Source organism: Vidua chalybeata, chromosome 20 (genome assembly GCF_026979565.1).
Source record: "Vidua chalybeata isolate OUT-0048 chromosome 20, bVidCha1 merged haplotype, whole genome shotgun sequence".
NCBI lineage: Eukaryota > Metazoa > Chordata > Aves > Passeriformes > Viduidae > Vidua > Vidua chalybeata.
In genome coordinates, this window is record NC_071549.1 from 621,246 (window position 1) to 638,757 (window position 17,512).

At 51.2% G+C, this 17,512-nt stretch overlaps 1 protein-coding gene across 1 annotated transcript in view; it reads right to left on the reverse strand.

Moving 5' to 3' along the window:
- Positions 1–465: 465 nt before the first annotated feature.
- MTMR4 (myotubularin related protein 4) overlaps positions 466–17,512 on the reverse strand; it is a 29,160-nt gene continuing 12,113 nt past the window's right edge. The window contains exons 7-18 of the mRNA XM_053961547.1: positions 14,679–14,792; positions 9,283–9,479; positions 8,927–9,055; positions 7,787–7,898; positions 7,203–7,398; positions 6,567–6,752; positions 5,634–5,804; positions 5,371–5,525; positions 3,818–5,027; positions 3,387–3,497; positions 3,059–3,147; positions 466–2,676 (exon numbers count right to left, since the gene is read on the reverse strand). Coding sequence (XP_053817522.1) covers positions 2,499–2,676; positions 3,059–3,147; positions 3,387–3,497; positions 3,818–5,027; positions 5,371–5,525; positions 5,634–5,804; positions 6,567–6,752; positions 7,203–7,398; positions 7,787–7,898; positions 8,927–9,055; positions 9,283–9,479; positions 14,679–14,792 — 2,848 coding nt within the window. The 3' untranslated portion in view covers positions 466–2,498. The remainder of the gene's footprint in view (positions 2,677–3,058; positions 3,148–3,386; positions 3,498–3,817; positions 5,028–5,370; positions 5,526–5,633; positions 5,805–6,566; positions 6,753–7,202; positions 7,399–7,786; positions 7,899–8,926; positions 9,056–9,282; positions 9,480–14,678; positions 14,793–17,512) is intronic.

A 17,512-nucleotide genomic window follows, 5' to 3' on the forward strand; every position in this document is an offset into this window, starting at 1 on the left:
CAATATCCCATCCATCCCTGCCCTCAGGCAGTGGGAAGGCAATCCCTGTGTTCTGTCCCTCCACCCCTTGTCCAAAATCCCTCTCTTGGAGTTCCTTTAGACACTGGGAGGGGCTCTATGGTCTCCCTGGAGTCTTCTCTTCTCCAGGTGAACAATCCCAACTCTCTCAGCCTTTCCTCATAGCAGGGAATCCTGCCTAACAATGCTTCCTTAGAAAGAAAACAACTCCTTGAGTCCTTATAGGAGAGGCTGAAAGGCCCTGGTTATCCTGGGAAGGACATCCTGCAGGTTTGTTTGGAAGAGGGCAGAGGTGTTCTGTGCCCTACCTGTGATTCTGATTGTGAGAAGGGATATTAAATCCCTGACAGGCCTTAATCAACAGAAAAGGTGGTGAGTAACAGCAGCTTGAAACCCCCTGGGCAAGCAGAATTCCCCACAACGGAAAGAAGGGGCCAAACCCAGCAGCACTAATATAGAGATTTTATTTCGACTGTATCGAGTTGTACAGCACATTTTGTTTGTCACAATGCCATCAAACTGACTGGAGTTTTTGGCCAGCACATTGTGATGCTGAAACTCACAAGAGCTAAAAGCAGTTTGGACTAATGGCCTGAATGGGAGGGCCAAGCAGTACCTGGTTTCTGGCTTCCTCATCACTTGCAGTCATTCCAACACGTGCAAAACAGGAGCAAATCCAAGTTTCTTCTGCCAGCCAATGGTCACGCTTCCATGTCTGGCAATGACTGCAAGGTACAAGGCAGGGGAGAATCTGAAGCAAGGTGCTTTCTCTTCCCAGAGCCAAGCTGGTTGTTCCCAGTATGGAAAAGAAGCAGAGTCTAAGTAAGTACAGGGTCTTCAGATGAGCTTCACTTACACATCAGGATTTACAAAACCAGAGGCTGACAAGTCAAACTGCAGGAAAGGGTCCTTATTTCATTTCTTCTGATGGAGACGACAAACCACTACTGCAAGATGTGGGAGATCACAACGGTGTCAAGTCCTTTGCCTTGTTAGCAGACCAAGGTCCTCCCTGCCACATACAGAGTCTCAACTCCTGAAGTGCAGAATATATTGGAAAGAAAACCTACATTTCTGCAAAGAAATGCCCCACTTTCAAACTCTTCTTCCTGACTAGTATCCACAGATGCCTTACAGAGGAGGTAGGATGGATGCTCCCCAAGGGATCTAGGGATTACAAGCCCACTGAAGCCCACTTTATAAACCTTTCTTCCTTTCTAAACCCAGTTCTTTGTCCTTAGGATGAGTTGGGATTCCTGCTCTCTAGTTTAAAGGAGCAGCAGAGAGGCATTTACAAGTTGGCAATTCTGAACTTTGACCGCTGTACAGGAGACAAAAAAAAGAAGTCAAATTCAAGAGGCATTTCAGGTAGCACTGGGGCAAGTCAGAGAGATTGTTTCCACCACTGAACAAATGCCACATGTTATTGTTATCACTGCAGCTGTACATCCTAAAGTGAAAAGCACAGACCGTAGTGTCTATGTCAGCCAGTGTCCTTCCCCACCCCCGTTTTGGTATCAATGCTTCATTCTCCCTTCTTCGGGTTACATTAAGTGCACAGAAATATATAGCAGCATTTGGACTGAAACCCTCACATACACCAGACAGCACATTCCAGGAGGTAAAACAACACATTATGGCCTATACCCTCAAGGTATCAAGTTTTCAGGATAAAGAGCAGTAGGAAGTGGAGAGCTGAGGGCAGAAAAGGGGAGAAGGAGCAACACAGGAACACGAGTTCTGTTTCCATGCCAGGAGAGGATCAGGGTGCCATTCCTGTGTTAGCACCAGGCTGTGACACTACCGCAGACAAAGCAGACGGGCAGAGCAGAAGTGAAAAGCCAATCTCCCATCTCCCCATGGTGCTGGGGGCAGGGACAAAGTCCAGTGTGACACTGATCCCAGCGGAGCCTGAAAATGGGCACGATCTGCTCAGCCCTTTTCAGCTGGAATTAATTTCTCTTCAGAGCCCAAAAGAAAATCAATTAGTGATGGCTAGTGAGTCTTGTTCATCAAGCTGATCCCAAATCACATCTACAGATCTGCTCCAGGCTGAGGCCCTTCCAACGCCCACAGTACCATCCAGAGCTTGCCCTCTTCCTTCTCACACAGCAGCCTGCCTTTGGAGGGGGAGGTGGTTCTAAACATGCCTTTCTATTGCTTTTGGGGGGACTTTGCACAGGCAAAGAGCTGTGAAAACATTGCTTTCCAGCCCACAAAAGGAAGAGGTTGTGATCTTCTCTCAGCTCTAGGCCATCAGGGCTACAACACATGGGCCCACCAGCTCCGAGGTGGGGACACAGCAAACTCTGATCTGAGCTCCTCTGCTCCAGCCCGGCAGCGAGGCTGCTGCAGACAGTGCATTCCAGCTTGGTGTTCAAGTGTTGCACCAAAGGCCTTCACAGTTACCCTGGAGGCAGAGTCACCCTTCAAACCCATGAGAGAAAAGGCTGGGCTTAGGCAGGTCCCTTGTCTGGCATTCAGCTGGAAGCTGTGGCAATGGGTTTCTTCATATGTTGGCTCATGAGCTCCCTGGCACGAGACACTTGGATATGGTCGTAACAGGAGTTACAAACGAGGACAGGGTCGTACAACTGCTGATCAGGGATGGGCAGCTTCAGATGGCAGCAGGTAGCACAGAACACATTCCCACAGTTCCTGTCAAGGAGCAAGAAAACCAGTGAGAAGAGAGCTGGGACCACCACAGCAGAACTTTAGCAAGTAGAAAGGGTCCAGGTCAGGGCAAAGCACCAGCCTGACTGAGGATTGTAAATGTGTTTCTTAAACTGTGGTCAGCAGTGCAAGCAAACTGCTAGTGCTGACAGGGACTCATTGCTGTCCCAGAAAGGGATCAAAGGCCTTGGAAAAATAGAAACAAGTACAATGTAGAATGGAACTCTGCAGGGAACTGATGAGGCCTGCCATGTAGTGGAAAGACCTAAAAGCTTCTCCTGGGAGCTGGAGGGAACAGCCCTGGCAAAGGGGCATTTTGTGACACCAGGCTGAGAGGAGGAAGGGCTAAGAGCGCTGACATTTTTACCTGCAGTGGTGCCTCCGTTTGGCCAGCCAGAACTCACAGTCGCAGTTGAAGCAGTGTGAGGCCATGTGGTCTGGGACCCACCGCGTGACCTAGGGCAGACACCAGTCAACTCCCATCTGTAACCCCCCAGTGACAGCTCTGGGCAGGCTGGGTGTGGCTTTGGGCCACACCCCACAGTGAGCCTACCCCACCTGAGCCATTAGCAGCATGTGTCAAGGACATGCTCACCGCCTCACTTCCAGACCACACTCTGCTGCTGTGCCCACCCAGGTCAGCTGCAATAAGCATTCCCTCCCACTGCATCACAGCTCCATGATGGGACACACACCTCAGTTTCCTTCTTATCCACAGGTTCCCAGCTTGCTTCTGACAAACAGTCCTCACTGTGGTCAGAACAGAAATCCTCCGTGTCGCTACCGTCTGATTCCTTAAGACATGTCTGCAAAATGAGACCAGGTCACCAATCCCCTCTGCTGCTGGGCACACACTCCAGGGCACGCCCTGCTCCGTGCGCTCTGTGCTGGTGAGGGGCACCCAGGTGGCTCCCGAGCCCCCAGACATGGGGCAAAGCATCCATGAGTGTGTAGGAGTTTGGTCCTCGAGCAGCAGAGATACCTCTGGGTGGCCAGGACAGGGACGCGACTGACAGAGGAACAATCTTTCCCACCCCCTCCCAAAGGTATGGAGAGCTGTGGGTGGGAGAGGGAGGTGTACAGGGGTACAGGGACCCAGCGTGGGGTGCGAGCGGCCTGTACTCACAAAGTCATCCTCATAGTCCATGGGGGGCTCGGCCGGAGGGGCGCAGAAGTGGCGAATGTCCAGGCGCAGCTGCAGCTCCCGCACCTGCCGGCGCAGCTGCTCCACCTCCTGCTTGTAGCTGGCCTCGATCTGCCGCAGCCGGTGCTGGATCACGTCCGTGGGGAAGGGCAGCCCGTCGTCGTCCAGGTAGAGAGGAGGCACAGGAGAAGGACATTTTGGCGGCAGGTGCTTGGGACCAGAGGTTTGTTTCAGGTGACAGGGCAGCCACAAACGGCTGGGCTTCCTGAAATGTGTGCTCACATGGCCAGCGCAGGCCGAGGACTTCCCACCTTCCCTGCCAGACCATGGGCCACTGATGCACAGGCCTGGGGCCCGCAGGGGTTTGCTGCTCAGCCTCTTGCTGCAGCAGCCATAGGAAAGGAGGTGTCTGGGTGTGGGCTCCCCATTGGGGAGCGATGTCACCATGCCTTGAAAACTGTCCCAGTTGCACCCCAGGAAGGAGAACTCACTGCTTTGGCTCTGGGAAATGGGCTTGCGCCATTGCTCCAGCAGGAGCCTCCCCGGCTGGCCAGGCTCCTCGAAGGGCATGCTCCGGCCAGCATCACCTCGGCCCTTGTCTGCATCTGGGCATGAGACACCCAGGGCAGGGCCTGGGATGTCCTGACAAGGGGTGTCTGGCGCCAGGGACTCCTGGCTGGAAATGTCTGGGTGGGTGGTGACTCTTTTAGGACAGCCTCCTCCATTGGACACAGTGCCAGCAGCCTTCAAAGGTTCCTGGGGAGAGGTTTCCAAATGCCTTCCAGAACTGGTGGAAACCTTGTCACTGTTTTCCTGTCCAGAAGGATTTGGATCTGGACCTCTGCCATCCAGTTCCTCGGTGAGTGTTCCATTTCCCTCTTTTGCCTCCACAGGGACACTGCTGGCTGGCACAGCAGACTGGCTGCCCAGCTGTCTGCTTGGCCCTTCGTGCTCAGCATGGCTGCTGCCTTGCAGCGGAGGGTTCTCCTCCTTCTCCTCCTCCCTGGGCTGTGCCTCTCCTGTGGCCACTGCAGCACCTTCAGCTCCCTCAGTGTTGGCATGCCGGGCTTCCAAGCCCACCCGCACCTCCTGACAGTGGTTGTTCAGGTTGGGGTCACTGGATGTGCGGGTCAGAGGGCTGCTGGAGTCACAGGCTGAGAGCAGGTCATCCATAGATCTTGTCTTTGGTAATCTAGAACCCAAAAGCAAAGCATATCTCACAATAAACCCCCCAAAACTTCCCTGGTTTCAGTCAAAACTGAGATAAGGGCAAGGAAATATTCCCCATTGCAGCTCCAGGGGTCGGTGCAGAGGGGCAGTGCAGCTGCAGGAGCTGAAATGCACAACACCACAGTGTGTGGCCTCCTGCCTTTGGGGTGCAGCAGGGACCTCAGCTCCTTCTCCAAATGGCTGGGGCAATGCTACAGAGCTCTTGGTCCCAGAAGGAAGATGAGAACAACAACAGGGAAACTACAAGAAGGGCAGGAAGATCTGTGGGTGTGCAACACCCTGAGCTTGAAGCTCTAGGCTCTTACCTGTCCAAACACCTGCCACTGAAGTCCTGGCTCTGAGATCCGGGGGGCATGTAGATGTCCATGTCCTCCTGTCCCAGGGGATGTGGCGAGGAGGCCGGCAGGTACATGGCTGTCCAGAGGTGCAGGGCACGCACGTGGCACACGGGATGCAGCACCTGCGACGCCACCCGTGTCAGAGCCCAAAGCCTCAGAAACCCCTTCAGCCCCTCCCCGGTGCCCGCCAGGGGAAAAGCCTGGAAAGCGGGGCCGGGAGCTCTACTGACCTGCTCGGATCCGGGCATATAGAGCAGGTTGTGGAAGTTCTTGTTGCCAGCCCGCAGCAGGGACCACACGGAGCACGTGCGCTTGGAGATGTTGTGCATCTCGCGCTCGCAGGGGCTGTTCCCCAGGAAGGTCCCGTAGAGGCAGGAATACGTGTGCTGCACCAGCTTCACCTGTGGCATGGAGGGGGAGCCACACTCAGAGCCACGGGGAAAAGGGGGCTCCTGCCTACAGGAGACATGTCTTCCCCCCCTCTGGGATGGCTCATGCACTACCTGTCCTGGGTGACCTCACTGCTGTCCTTGCTTCCATACTGGGCAGGACAGGGATCACTTCAACTGAAGGGAAAATAACACTTAGCTGATACCAAACCCATCCCTCTAGAACCCTGTCCTGCAATTTTTGGTAAGACAGAGATTAATTTTTTTCCCCCTATTTTATTTTTTAAAAAATATTTCAGACCCATATAGCTCTGAGATATGCAAATCAAACCAGTGCTGCTGCTGGCATCTGAATTCCCTGGGGTGGAAAGGGACTGGAGAAGGGATTCAGGAAAACCAGAGTATATAAACCTTCCACCACCCCTTCACGGGAGAACAGATTTAAACTAAAAGAAAACAAATTTAGGTGAGATGTTACAGAGAAATTGTTCCCTGTAAGGGTGGTGAGGCCCTGGACCAGGCTGCCCAGAGAAGCTGTGGCTGTCCCATCCCTGAAAGTGTCCAAGGCCAGGCTGGGGTAGTGGAAGGTGTCCCTGCTCATGGCAGGGGATGGATGGAACGAGATGTGCTTCAAGTTCCCTTCCAACCTAAATCATTCTGGGATTCTGTGATCACATCACAATGTCCCAGGTTCTGCAGACCTCTTTTCTTTCAACTCCAGTACTGTAAAACACCACAACCTTCCCTCCGTCTCTGCTCACATGTATTTCTTACCAGAAAAGCTTCATTAAATTCGAAGAGGCAGGGAAATTGCTTCAGAAGCTGATGAACAGCATCCAGCCACTGGAGAAAAACTGGGCACTGCTCATTCTGATCCTCCACCTTTTCCTGGTGTCCACAGCGATCCCCAAACTTGTGACCAAAGTCCAGCCAGTCCGATTCAACCAGCACCTGGAAGCCCTGTGATTAAAAGAAAAAACAACTGCAGAGACTTTGCTGAGGACACGTGGCAGGACAAAGCAAGCCCCATCCACCAGGAAAGGCTGGGAAGGAGGCTGCAGTGGTGCCTGGTTTGGGAGCAAAGCTCACCAGGGTTGGAGGTTTCCAGACACAAACTAACAGTTGTTAAGTCTATGCAGTAACCAGCTCAGAGAATTCAGAGTAGGGAAGCAGCTGAACTTTGAGCATAAGATGGTATTTCCCACAGCACTTCCCCAGGCTGGGCAGAGGAGTGAGGAACAGTTCACCCAAAACAGGCAGGAAGAGAACAGGGAAAACTCAACACCCACCACAGCAGCTCAGAAACACCACTAAGCTTATTCCCAAATGCAGTGCTGCTCCTTTCCACGGGGATTCCGAGATAAAAGCTGCCTTTGAACAGACATGAACTGCACCAGAGCACAATCCTACCTCCATGGTCCTGTAGTAAGGGTCCAGGAGAATCTTTGCCAGTGCCACAATCTGTGGAGTCCTGTCCCAGCCGTCGGAGCAGTGAACCAGCACCGGACGCCCTTCTCTGTCCACGGCACTGGAGACCAGCACTGCTGCCTTCAGCATAACAGACAGATGCTGAAGCCACTTGGTGCTCTCCAGGGCTGAAAGCCAGCTGCAAAGGGGAAAAAAAGGCAAGAATGATTGCTGTTTTCTTGGAGTCCTCCGCGAAAATCAGTCTTTTCTAAAACATGTCCCAGAGGAGCCAGGGAGCCTGGAAAGAAGGCCAAAGAATCCAACCCCAAATTTAGTTTTTCTCAAAAACACCCACATTTTAGAAACCCCCAGAGGATACACACAAGTGACACTGAGACAGTGCCACAATCCCTTCTGGATTAATAGATCTAAATTAGCAGCATTCAAGCACTGTGAGCACTTTCCCATCCCTCCATTTTCTCAGTTAGAAACCTGGGATAAAAAAAAGGAAAATGGAGTGGAAACCCCCACCCCGCCAGGTCACTGACAGATATGGCATCAAACTCAGCTAGAGAAGAGTCACTCACTTGCTGGGGTCTGGCACTTGGCTGCAGACAGCACGCAGATACTGGAAGCTGTTCCGGATGGAGTGGATGTTGGCCATGCCCATGAACACGACCTCACAGTTGGGGTAATACTCTGACATGAGAGAGGAACATTTAGAGAGAGCTACAGCAGCTACAGAACATTCTGAGCTGGAAGAGACTCACAAGGGTCATCGAATCCAACTCTGCTGCTACTGCAGCAACTGCCTCCACACCCCAGTGCAGCCACCCCTCACACACCACTCCTGGTGTTCATGGACGGTCTAAGGTTGGGAAAAACCTCCAAGGTCATTGAGTCAAACCATTTCACAGCACTGCCAAGGCCACCATTGACGCATGTCCCCAAGTGCCATATCCACGGAGCTGTTAAACCTCTCCACACATGGGGACTCCAACACTGCCCTGGGCAGCTGTGCCAGGGCCTGACAACACTTTAATGAAGAAATTTTCCCCATATCCAACCTAAACCTCCCCTGGCACAGTTTGATGCCCCTTCCACTTATTCTGTCCCTGTTTCCTGAGAGCAGAGCCCGACCCCCCCGGCTGTCCCCTCCTGTCAGGAGCTGTGCAGAGCCACAAGGTCCCCCCTGAGACTCCTTTTCTCCAGGCTGAGCCCCTTCCTCAGCTCCCTCAGCTGCTCCTGGGCCTCCAAACCCTTCCCAGCTCCGTTCCCTCTTCATGGTCTTTCTTGTCCTAATAGGCACAAAACTGACCCCAGTGGCCAGATAAGGGGGACGGTCACTGCCCTGTGACCACATTATTGCTGGTACAGCTCAGGTGTCATTGACCCGTTGCTCACCTGGGCACACCTAGGCACATGTTCAGCTGCTACCAACCAGCACCCCCAGGTCCTTTTCTACTGGGCAGCTTTCCAGCCACTCTGCCCCAGCCTGGAACGTTCCAGCGGGGCTGTTGTGAACCAAATGCAGGACCCAGCATTTGGACTTATTGAACCTCATCTAATTGGCCTTGGCCTGTTGATCCAGCCTGTCCAGATCCCTGTGTGGGAACCTGCTCCCAGAGACCAAGCATCAAAATGCTGTCCCAATCCCCAGCTGTGCCCTAAGAGCCACTGCCAGGCCCAAGAAAAAGATGCTCTGGGAGGTTCTTGGCCCTTGGTACCTTCGCATTCGCAGCCGCCCCCCTTGGCTCTGTTGGCCACAGCTGCCGTGTAGGACCTGGCATCGAGGATCAGCAGCTTCTGAGGGGTTCCTGCATTCTCCACGCCCGAACACGCTGTCAAGGACGAGTCTGCAGGGACACACAGGGACTGAGCTCCTGGCACCTCCCTCCTTCCTTGCCTCCCTCCACCCCAGTGCCACCGTGAGCGAGCCCAGAGAGCCACCCACACACCGCAGTCATGGCTTGATGGGGCCCAGGTTCTCCCCCTGGACACTGGGGTAAAGCCCTGTCCTGGGACAGCCTGGCAGCCCCTCTGTGACGTCCCCATTCAGGAGGGCTGGCAGGAGCCATCTCACCAAAGTCGGCGTCGCAGGGCTCGCTGCCGTCGTTGCTTCCGGCATGCGGCGCGGCGCCCGACGGCCTCGCTCCGGGGTTCAAGGCACAGGCTTTGGCAATGGATGTCACCAGGTACTCGTCGTCGGCGTTCCGCCAGCCCCACCAGCTGATCTCGGGCTGGCTGCAGCGCGCGATCACCGCCCCGTTGCGCACGTGTCTGCGGGGACACAGAGCCTCGCTGAGCCCCCAGGAGCGCGGGGCCGGCCCAGGACACGCTCCCTGTGTGCAGCCACACCTGAGCTACTCCTGGCTGCAGCAACTGCTCTATCTACAGCACTGATTCTCACTGAGAAGTGAAAGAGGGCAGGGAATTTCAAATAACCATTTTTCATCACCGCAGCAGTGAGAGAGGCTAAACCAGCCTCAAACTTTTATTTACAATAATATAGAATCATTTAGGTTGGAAAGACCTTCAAGATCCCCAAGTCAAATCTCTGACTTCTATTTATATATATTAATATATCCTGTAACCTATAAATATATAATATATAAAATAGATATTATTGTATATAGATATGACTGTATTTATAAATTAAACCAGAGAGAAGAACTTAAATCATTATGGTTGTATTTTGAGAAAGTAATAGTTATTTCATAGAATCATGGAACAGTTTGGGTTGGAAGGGAGGTTGAAGATCATTTTGTTTGACCCCCCCCTGCCATGGGCAGGGACACCTCCCACTTGATTTTAAGGCTGTTCTGTTCTCACCTTCTCTTTCTTTTTTTCTTCCCTCAAATTACAGACCCATTGTTAAACCATTTCACTTATCACCTGCAAGTTGGGAAGATGAGCTCACTTGGCATCAGACCAGGGAGTTTCTGGGTGGAGGCCTGAGCTGGTGTTTATCAACAACCCCTAAATCTGAACCCTACCCTGCCTGTGCTTACTGACGAGGAGGCCTGAAGTAGGAATCAGTGCATTTCTCACATGAACACACTGGTCAAGTCATTCCCAACTGGCCTGGAAAGGGAAGGAACTGTGATGTGACAAAGCTGCTGATGATAGAGAATGACCCAGAGAGTGTGAAATTTAGCATTAGTAAGTGAAGAGTATTTACAGATGATCAAAGCATAACCGCAGCTGTGACACGGAGCAGTTTAGTGCAGATCCCAAAGGCTTTGAAGTCACTGGGAAGCTCTCAAAAGCCTCAACTCAGTGCTCAAGAGAAACATGAAGGTTAAGGATGTGCTAACAGTTATTGGGAAAGGAGTAAGAAGTAAAATGTTATGGCTTCACATCTTAACCATCCTAAAATAACACAAACTCTTCTCAAAAAGGATCATGTTGTAGTCAAACCAAGCTCCAGAGATGGCTGGCACAGACACAAGCAAGCATTGGAATGATCATGCCATGTTTCAGGAACACAAGTATTTCTTGGACAACACACAAAACAAAGAGTGGACTCAGCCACAGTGCAATGTGGAACTACTAAGTGGTTCCAACACTTGGTGGCAGGTTCACCAAGTGACCATGAGACAGTCACCGATTCTCCCAAATGGGTGTAGGAAATCTAAGAGAGCAGATGCTCCAAAGATGCACGAGGAAAGAGCACCTGCATCCCTATCCTGTTTGTTACGTTTCCCTGAAGTGCTGCTCCTGCTGCCTGGTCCTTCTTGGAGATGGGAAAATGATCTCAACAGCCCTGAATCAGACCCACACACCAACCATGCTCAACCATCCCACCACCCCTGCTGCAGCATTTATCTGGAGACCACAGAATCAAGCAATGGTTTGTGCTGGAAGGAACCTTAAAGCCCATCCCATTCCACCCCCTCCATGGGCAGAGACACCTTCCACTACCCCAGGTTGCTCCAAGCCCCAGTGTCCAACCTGGCCTAGGACACTTCCAGGGATCCAGGGGCAGCCACAGCTTCTCTGGGCACCCTGTGCCAGGACCTCAGCACTGTCACAGGGAACAATTTTTCCCCAATATCCCACGTCACCCTGCCCTCTGTCAGTTTACATTGCTTCCTTAATGACATCTCACAGATAATAACAATGAAGACTTTAAACTGAAGCCTTCCAAAGAAATAATGCTCATGTTTGGCCAAGTCAAAACACCGTGGGGACCCTTTACTTTCAGTGCTGCTCTGTTTTGCAAGGTGACTTGCAGAGCAGTCACTCCCAGGAGATCTATTTCTGCCTTCAGGATCACTCAAGGATGGATAACAGAGAGCAGCAAAGGCTTTGTTTATAGTAGTAAATGAAACAGAGCCAAGGTGTGGACTTAAGCACCAGCCTGTGATCATCCAAGCCTGTTTGTGAGCCACCCACAGCTCCTGGCCTGTGCCAAGCAGCACTTTCCCAGACAGCGCCTGAGCACGTTTTTGGGAAAGGCAGGTGCTGTGCCAGGGACTGCTCCCAGCAGGCAGTCTGGGGGGCAAGACAGGGTGCAGGGCACTGTAGCAGCTCCAGGCAAAGCTGCCGATGTTGCCGCAGTCGTGCCGAACTCACAAAACTCTTGGTAACAAAACCTCTGAGGACTGAACAACAGCCGGGGACTTTCAAGGGACACAGTGACCTGCCAGTAAACAAAGAAATGTGGCAGCACTAATGCGTGTGAAGCCACCAGCAAGCAGAAAGCACACCTGGTGCCAGCAAAGGAACCAAAACCACAGCTGAGCTTGCAAGGAGCTTCCCAGGGCAGGGGAGCACCAGAACCTGACTCTGCCTTCCCTGCACATCTCCCCCAGCACGAGTACAGGAACCATTTAAGGCCTTTTCTTACCTGGGAGTTTTGGGGAGCTTTTTCCTCAAAGGAAAGAGTTTCTTTCTTGAAACTGGAATGTCAGAAAGTGCCAGAGTGTTTTAACTTACATGGAGCAAATGATTCTTTAGTGATCCTCAGTTTAGTTTTAATGACTCAAGACCCTTTCATGGTCCAAAGCTGCAATATGAAGTGCCTCTGTAGTTTATCAGTTGAATTTTTCCTCACAGATTCATTCTGAGCACGAGGCTAGAGCATATCTGATACTGTCAGCACATGCCATTTAACCTTCAACAATCCTCCACAATGGATTAATATCTAGTTTAGTGGAAGGCAGCAGGGGGGTTGGAAGTAGACAATTCTCAAGGTCCCTTCCAATCCAAACCATTCCATGATTCTGTGATCTCCCAAGTCTCTCTGTTATTTCCTGGACAAGTCAAGGAGCTTGGCTTAAAGCACAAGAAAGAGCTTGGAGAGGGTTTACTGAGCCGAGCCTAAAGGTTCCCCACTGAGATGTGTGTGTGTATAAGTGCTCCATTTCCCAGATCACTGGGGTAAACCCCCATCTCACTGCGGCAGGATGTGAGAGCTCGAGAGCGAGGCTCAGCCGTGGGGTGGAGCAGAGCCACTGTCCCCTGGCAGGGGTTGCCGAGTGTTGGGAGGAGCATTCCTGCTGCCACAGGCGCAAGGTCTCTTCAAGGTGGCTGAGCAGACAGAGCCAGAACTGCCACACCGTGCCTGTCTGCCTCTCTACTTAGCTACATAACTGATTGCATCCTTTGCCTTGTTTTAGAAGTGGATTGTGCCTGGAGGCTCCTGCATCTCTCCAGCACATCTCTGCTGAGGACTGAGATGGAGACCTGAGTTTCTGTTTTGCTTAATAGCTAAATTATACTTTTTTCCAAGAAATCTGATCATGAGGTACCTTTGGTGTCATGTTTCACAGCTCTGACTGTGACCCAGTGAGATCAGCCTTATCCAAAAGCTCTGAGGTCTATCAGAGTCCCTTGGGATGCAGGCACTCATCCATTCTCTCCTGAGCTCCAAGTGAGGAGGAGCTGAGTGTCAGGCTTTTCATTTCCACACAGCACAAGGCACTGCAGAAGCACCCATGACCCTCAAGGACCCTCCTGCTCCAAAGACTTCAATCTTGAGAGCAAAGACTAAAAAAAGTGCATGAAAATCAGAGACACATGGGCAAGCACTTGCCCCATCTTGTAACATCACTTGTCAGCGTCTTCTAATCTGATCCCAGGCTGCAAAGGGTTGTACTCAGCTCATAAATTACTGGGTACCATTACAGAGATGTAAAGCAAGGAACAAAATAATTGCTGGAGTAGGAAAAAGACATGGCTTTGCCCTCGGGTGGGGAGGCACAGTGGGACAAGCTCCAGCACCAGGCCATTTTTAGCAAAAGGAATCACAAATACAATTAACTTCTTAGCTGAGTTGGCTACAAGGAGGGAAAGGCTCCATCCGATAAGCTGTGCTCATTCCCACTCTGCTGCAGAACTGAGTTCTAGAAGGAACACACAGTGTTTTGCCACATCTAACAGCAAGCCATGAAGTGTGAAGATGCAGAGTTAAGGTATCTGTAAATTCACTGGTTTTGCTTCCTGACTTTCATATTTTCCAATACAGCTCTGATATTTTAAGGTTTTCTTATATTTGGATTTGGTGACTGCTAACACACAGTTCTAAGGCTACAAACCATAATGTACATTTTACAACAGGACAACTGCCTGGGTGCCCCTTTCCATCAGCCTCCCATTGGTTTCAAACACATCAGACTTGGGGAGACACATTTAATGAGGAAGCAGCCCCTATCCTGCAGAGCTCCATTGACTGCGTGGCCTCCTGCATCCCCCTCTCGATTATTTCTGGAAGGCTGGTCAGGGAATATTTAATAGAATTACAGATTATTCTAAACTCGGAGGGATCCTCAAGGATCATCCAAGTCCAGCCCCTGGCCCTGCACAGACACCCCAACAATCCCACCCTGGGCATCCCTGGAGCTCCTGGAGCTCTGGCAGCCTCGGGGCCGTGCCCATTCCCTGGGCAGCCTGGGCAGTGCCCAGCACCCTCTGGGGGAAGAGCCTTTCCCTGAAATCCAACCTAAACATCCCTGACACAGCTGTTTCCTTGGGTCCTGTCCCTAGTCATCAAAGAGCAGAGATCAGAGCTGCCCCTCCATTGCCCCTTGTGAAAAGCTGCAGATCTGGGCATTCCCAGGTCTGTCCAGGCCTGCACACCCTTCTGAGCATGGGGCACCCAGCAGGCTCCTTTTGGCTCCAATTTCTTTTCAAAGTAGCAGCCAGACAAGGACCAACGTGTGGAAAGATTTTGAAACTCTGAGAGAACTTTAATTTGACCTCATCTTGCAACATCTCCCGTAGGAGGAAAGTCACCCACACCTTCAAATCTAACTGAGAACAGCAAAGGACAGTTCTGGAACACTGCTTCTCTCTTTGGAAAACACCCTGCTGCAGATGGTGCTGGGAGAAGGAGCCCTGGGAGCACCTCCTTTGCAGGCAGGAGGCAAAAGGATAAACAGCTCTCCTGCCATCCCTGTCCCAAAGCCCCTGCAGGACTACGAGGACACGGCAGCTGTCATGAGTTTGGGGAAGGGACTTTGGGTTTGCATTTACCTGTACACCACCACAGGGATCCTCTTCCATGACCTGAACGAAGCCACATTCTCCAGCTCCTTGTCAGTGATCCAGACAGGGACCAGCAGCTTCTGGGGATAACTGGAACAAAGTCTGGAGAAGAGAAAGCATGAAAGGCAAGATGAGGACTGAGCAATCAAAAATCTGCCCCAGAGCAGCTCACATTTCCCCAAACTCAACGTGCAGGACTTTGGCTCTTCCTCCTCATATCTGTCTCAGCACAGCCTCAACAAGTGAGCCAAAAAGTGCTGTCAGGAATGAGCTGAGAGAAGACAACCTCCTTTCACCTCAGGCCTCACCTCTGGGCTAGGATGCCTTTGGAACAACCTCTGGATTTAAGAATTCATGAGGTTTTAGGGGAATAGTCAATAATTTACATGGAGTTTTTGTTTTCTTGTAGGAAGTACACACAGAGCTTCTGGTAAAGAATGGCCCACCACTTTCTGCCCGGCAGAACACGACACATTGTTCAGTGAGGAAGACACAATCTGCCCAGAAATTTAGCAGCGGGGACTGGGGGTATGCAAATAAAGTGACAGGAGTGAGATCTACAGCATAACTTGTTCAGTGGGGTGCCAGAAATCAAATTCTTATAGCTAGCTGAACACGTACCAGCAGTGAGAAGATAACTCCAAGAGCAGAGAGCACTGCCAGAGGGCAGGGTGACATGGGATACCGGGGAAAAATTGTTCACTGGGAGGGTGGTGAGGCCCTGGCACAGGGTGCCCAGAGCAGCTGTGGCTGCCCCTGGATCCCTGGAAATGTCCAAGGCCAGGGTGGATGGGGCTTGGAGCAGCCTGGGACAGTGGGAGGTGTCCCTCCCCATGGAGGGGTGGAATGGGATGAGCTTTAAGGTTCCTTCCAGCACAAACCCTTTTGGGACTGTAGCACACATGAAATTCCAGGAGTACAGGGGGGCTTTTCTGGCTCCTGCAGCTCCTCCCCTGCCCCTGCTGCTCCCAGCACAGGTCGAGGGCAGGCTCAGACACAGCAGTGCCTGGGAGCTGGACCAGCTGAGCCCCTGCAGCCAGGCAGGCACAGGAGGGTACATGGCAAGGAACATCAAAGAGCAGCTCTGGCTCAAGGCTATCCCACATAATTTAACAGGAATGTTTCAGGGCAGATGGGGAGCAATGTGAGGAGGGTGAAAGGATCCAGCCAGTAAGCTCCAGAGGGTGGTCTGGTGTTCCTGAGCCCAGGCTATTCCAGCTGATGGCAACAGGCACAATTCAGTATTAGTTTATGGCGCTAGTGAAGAACTGCCTGCCACACTGGAAAATGGCACTGCAGTGTCTAGACAGCTCCTCTGAGAGCCCCAGGCAGAAAGCAAGGGTGGCTAAGGGATAAAAACAACTGGGTGAGGATGAGGAATTCAGGAAGCAAAATTAAAGCTGTCAGTTAAGAAGGTGAAGACCAGGTTGTTTGTGGTAGGATGTCTGGGCTTGGACATCTCTGAAATGCCTCAGATTCCATAAATAAAGGCAGTCAGGAAATTAGACAAGCAGTGAAGCATGACTGAAGATGCAGGAATGTGGGAGAGGGTTAGCACCTGTTCAGGTCTGGAGGAACTTCTGGAATAGCTGAGTCTATACATGAACAGGCTTCACTGAAGTGCAAACAGTTCCCTGGCACCCCAGATGAAACTTGGGTGATGTCTTAAAAGTACAGACTGGGGAGAGGTAGTCCAAAAGAGGCTCAGGAGTGTATCTTCCAAGAGTTAAATCACTTAAACTCTGTAGCCTTAGAAAAACAGTAAGATAGAAATCAATAAAATTCAGGTAGGAAACAGGACATCTTTAAGAAGTGAAGACAAATTCAAGCAGGGTGCATAGAAACAGGCAGTAAGGTCAAGAGAAAGAGGTATGTCTTTCTAGGCTAGAATTCCAGAGGAATACAGTAGAGGAAGTGGAAACCCAGGATAAGCAACTCTGTTGGCTTAACAGCATCTTATAAACTGATACAAGGAAGGCTATCTGTGGCACCCTAAATTTCAGGGTACAAGCTTTATAGGAAGGCTGAAATAAGCTGAGCTTGTGAACAAAGTGTGGACAACTTCCAGGGGAAGGTGAGGGTGACGGTGTGATGCTCAGAATGACCAGCATCCACCAGAATGTGCATGGATCAACCCCAAGCCTGAAGAGAAACAGGACAGCATTGAGGCAACACTACCAACCCCTGGAGTGACAGTAATGACATCCACAGAGCCTGGAAGAGAAGCAGAAAGGGAATTTCTGCAAGGGCAGAAATTCCCATGGGAGACTTGTGTTGCTTCCACACAGAACACACAAGTGTCTGAACCAAAGCTGACATTTTCAGACACATCCAGGTGTTTCTTGGTGTTACCAGCAAAATCATGCAAAAGTCTCTGACTATTCCTTTGGACCTAAGCTGCTCCAAAGTAGAATAACTGAAAATTCCCTTTGTTACAGCATTCATCACTCAGTAGATTCAATAATGTTTTAGAGGGGATAAGGCTCCCACAGCAGCAACAACAACACAAAGGGTTAAGTTCAAGGCACTTGGGTTTTGAGCCAACACAGCTGTTGGGAGGGGGGTCACCCCTCATGTGTGAGAGCTACCTGAAACATCAATGAATGAGCAGATAGGGCAGATTTAGATTTTCAGAAGAGGCTTTTTGAAATTTTTTGTGTGCCCGTGTTTTTTTTAACAGGTGTGTCCCCATAGAGCTGAAGGATGCTCCTCTTATGAAACAGCTGCTCTTGAGAAGATAAGAAATAGTTGAGAACCTCAACGATCATTTTTCACCACAACGGGAGTCCTAAAGGGAACCACCTGCAGTGGGGTGGCCTGGA